General features: G+C 43.0%; 1 protein-coding gene across 9 annotated transcripts in view; it reads left to right on the top strand.

The window, feature by feature from the left end:
- adgrb1a (adhesion G protein-coupled receptor B1a) overlaps positions 1-3,876 on the top strand; it is a 161,866-nt gene extending 157,990 nt beyond the window's left edge. For all 9 annotated transcript variants that reach the window (XM_034874744.1, XM_034874742.1, XM_034874738.1 and 6 more), the window contains one exon: positions 2,926-3,876. In XM_034874744.1, the coding sequence (XP_034730635.1) occupies positions 2,926-3,120 (195 nt within the window). In that variant the 3' untranslated portion in view covers positions 3,121-3,876. The remainder of the gene's footprint in view (positions 1-2,925) is intronic.
- The last annotated feature ends 216 nt before the right edge of the window (positions 3,877-4,092 follow it).

Below are 4,092 nucleotides of genomic sequence, written 5' to 3'. Positions count from 1 at the left end.
CCCCCCCCCCCCTATCTAATATTCTCCTTTGCTCGTACCATTAGCCCAAATCACCACTTGCCACTTAATTAGTAGTGCAGCCATTTTTAAAGGTTAGATTTTTTGTTTAGTACACTCTGACACTCCAAAAGTGAGGAATATTTAAAAGGTTCTTCCAAATTATAAAACTTGTCAGAGCTTGTTTCAAGACAGCGCCTCATAATGCTACTAATAAAAAAATAGCTTTTTGTTGAGCTAGTATGTGCAGGCTGAAGTTCTGCTACCCAACCAACGCATTTTCATGAAAAGTTTTGCACACCGATTCGTATGATATCTTACAAAAACAGTCGACTGCCTGCCCGTCATTACACTACACATTGCACTCGATTTTAAGTGACAAAAAGTGAGCGTCCAGCAGCGATGACAGTTACAGATGCAGTAGTTAAGACTTAGAAAGAACTAACTTACCAAACTTTGCTGAAACAGCCATCTGCCAGTTAAGTGACATTGCTGTTGCAGGAATGATCAGACCTCCCTCTCACTTTAGACTTTTCAGTTAATAAAGTAACGTTAAGATTCAAGTAGGGCTGGGTATCATTCAAAAAATATTCTATAATGGTACCACTACCCGTACTGTGACTTTGATACTGGTTCCCAAATGGTACTTTTTCCAAAACTAGTTTTATAAAACAAACATAAATGACAACATTACACATTGCAGCACAACAACTGCTGATTGGCTCCCTGACACTGAGGAGATTTGAAATTGGGTATTGGGCCTAAAATGTATTTAATTTGTTACCCAGCCTTAGATTCAAGACGGTAATATTACCTACATGGCAAAGATATGACCTAGCCAGATAGTGACTAATACTTTCCCCCACTAAACACAGGGAATAGGTTGATTGGATTGGCTGGGAACTAGTCCCTCAACCAAGTCACCAACAGCAGTTACATAAGAGAATCCATGTTGGCTTTGTAGCTGCAGTCATTCCACGGCAGCAGATGATTTCCATTTCCTGCTGCTGCAAAAGCCCTGATCTCCATTCGTTTCACAGCTTTGGAGTCAGGTCTTCTTTGGCATAGTGCCGAGCCCAACTTCACAGATTAAGGTGCAGCTATTTGACACTGCTAGTTACAGAACCCAATCAGTTTGTGCTAGCCCTGCAGAATCGCACCACTGTAGCTTCTTAACAGATGCAAAAAAAGCTAAAGATTTTGAGTGGAGGAGGCGGAGGGATCAACGTCTCTTCTGCAGGTCTGAGATGTGTTTGGAGGATTTGCCTCTGCTGCAATCAGATTTGCATCTCAGTCCCTATTAGCATATCCAGCTAGCTTTTGTTCATATATCCACTATTAGATTAAATGCATCCATGGTGTAGGGGTTTGTTAAAAGAATTATTAAAAGAAAATTTTGAAATTAATTTAAATATGTATTTACTGGTATCGGCTTTCTTGCTGAGACTAAGATTAGAACTTGTAGGTCTGTCTGATGAGTTTACAGCAGAGCTAGGAGGTGGTTAGCGTAGCTTAGCTTAGCAGGAAGACTGAACAGGGGAAGTGAGACAGTGCAGCAGGATGTTTTTATGGTAAAACCAAAAATTGTTGTTTGTACATTGATGTTTGTGTACAGAATAAACAGTTGGAAGTTTTTCTTCAGTTTGGACGAAGCCAGGCTAGCTGTTCCTACCTTTCCACAGTCTTTATGTTAAGCTAAGGTAATAACCATAACTCCATACCTCCCACTGACATGAAAGTTGTTTTTTTTCAACTTTAACCCTATCTTCCTATGTGTATTTGTCTGAGTAACTGATGGGAACCACAATATTTGAGATTGGTCCGGTATTAAGCGAGATCGCAGCAGTGAGCAGTGGTGAAACAAGCTTTAATGGGAGTTAATAGTGATTGTGGTGATTGTGCAGCTTCTATTTACATTCACAAAAGTGCTCGTTTTGCTGCAGAGAGGCTCAGATTGATATCCTGTTTGTGTCTGACAACATTATGGAAAGAGTTTCTAAGGAGGTCAACCTTTTTGTTAAAGAGTAAGATTCTTTTTTTAAACATAAAAATATCCGCCACCAGACTCCAGGAAAAAAATACACTCCATTCAAAGTCGACAGAAACAATATAAAACGGTAAAAACTGTTTTGGGCTGTCTCTTTTTTTCCAACCATCACAACTTTAGTTTTGGTGGAAATAAACACGTAGTTTATGTTGGCTCTATACACGCTAAAAGTATGTTTTTTTTTAATGGAGTCTGGTGGCTTTAGGGCTAGCAACCTGTTTCTGATTAAACCGAAAGGTCTTAAGGAGGTTTTGAAAGTCTAACTCAGTAGGGGTCATTATGTTGTCAGACACTTAGAATAATGATCTGAGTTGGGAGACCTCTAGCCCCCCCAGTAAGAGGGTTCGCCTCATGTTGGCTTAGTCCTGCAGCCCTGTGCTGCGTGTCATCCCCATCTCTCCCCCCCCCTTTCATGCCAATCAAGTTTAATAAAGAGAAAAATCCCCCCAAAAATTTAAAAAAAATAATTTCAGCATGTCAGCAGCAAAATGACCAAATTGATGATGCACATTTACATTCTAGGGTGCCCTTGCAGCCTGGTCTATGGCTGCTGGTTACATTGGTCCCGCCTAATACTGGACCAGTTTCAAAGATTGCTGTTCCTATCAGTCACTTACACACAAAAAACATAGGAAAATACCTTCCAGGTAAAACAAATCCCGAAATTACCCTTTATCTCCCCGAAAGAAACTGAAGACGCGTTTCTTTTTTAAATCAAACTACTCATTAAAGAGATGTAGGAAATCATGGAGGCATTCAGATAAAAGGCAGTGGGAGGTAAAGTCGGTCCACTAAACTCACAATAGAACTTCTGAAATACATCCCAGAATGCATCATCTCTGAGAAAACAAGCTTTTTCCCTCTGTCTTTTTCCTCTTAAGGACAAGCAGCAGACCCCGAGTAAGAGGGTGTGGGAGGGCATCAGGAAGACCCACTCCCCCCCATCCTGGGTGAGGAAGGACCTGGAGACAGTGGCAGCCTCCCCACTGGAGCTGCAGACGGTGGAGTGGGAGAAGACCAGCGCCACCATCCCTCTGGTGGGCCAGGAGATCATGGACCTTCAGACGGAGGTGTGACCACCATTCCGGGCCACAGACCCACAACTTCCTTTTCTTCCCCGAAGATCTCAAACAAACAAGCAGACACACCACAACACACTGCCCTGCTCTGTATTTCTACCCAAAGGCTGGACCAAGGCCAGTACGAGACCGCGAGGGGGAAGGAGGGCGAGGCGGAGAGAGAGAAGCGCCACAATGTCCGAAAATTCATTAAACCGACAAAAAGAGACGAGGGGAAAATAGCGTCTCTTTCTATGTTGTTTCATTTTAACGTTAGGGCGTTGTTTTTGTCTGCAAATACTAGTCCTCTTGTATATGGTCTCAGATATCACAGTGGCTCACATGGTAGACAGATTCAGCTACTATATGTGCATTATATAGCCGTGTTATGAACCACAAAGCAAAAGGTAATCACGCTATGTTTACCCCTGTATTTAATGAGTACTATGTGATAATCCTGATTATGTCTTGTTTCGTTCCACTGTGGAGAGTATCGTTGCATCACTGTTCTGCTCTCTCTCTCTCTCGTGGTGAACGCTGGTGTGTGCGGCTCGAGATCCCCTCCGGGCTTATTTTTCTTTTCAACATCAATCTCAATAGAGAACAGATGAGGCAGACTGCCAAACACACACCACATGTAACCCTCAATGCAGCCCCCCCCCCCCATCCTACGACTCAACACAATCCTTTTGGCTCCACCACTTTATCCCCCGTGATCATGACGGGGCGAGGCTGGCCCTGCAGTGACAAGCGAATCACCAAGGGGCTTAAAAAGAAAATATATATACAGTACATATATATATATATATATATATATATATAAAATCAAATATGTTTTCCCTGAGCCAAAATGGCAAGTTGCCTTCATATCGACCGGACACCTCAGAGACGCCACAGAGCGGGGAGGCGGGCTTTTGCCGCCCCCCCCCGAGTGGCGACGCGGACGACGTCAGCGCGAAGAAGGAGCCCCGTTCATCAAAACGCCTGCTG

The sequence above is a fragment of the Etheostoma cragini genome, chromosome 6, assembly GCF_013103735.1.
Source record: "Etheostoma cragini isolate CJK2018 chromosome 6, CSU_Ecrag_1.0, whole genome shotgun sequence".
Taxonomy (NCBI): Eukaryota; Metazoa; Chordata; class Actinopteri; order Perciformes; family Percidae; genus Etheostoma; species Etheostoma cragini.
The sequence above is the reverse complement of the archived record's forward strand: the minus strand, read 5'-3'. Positions and strand labels throughout refer to the sequence as shown.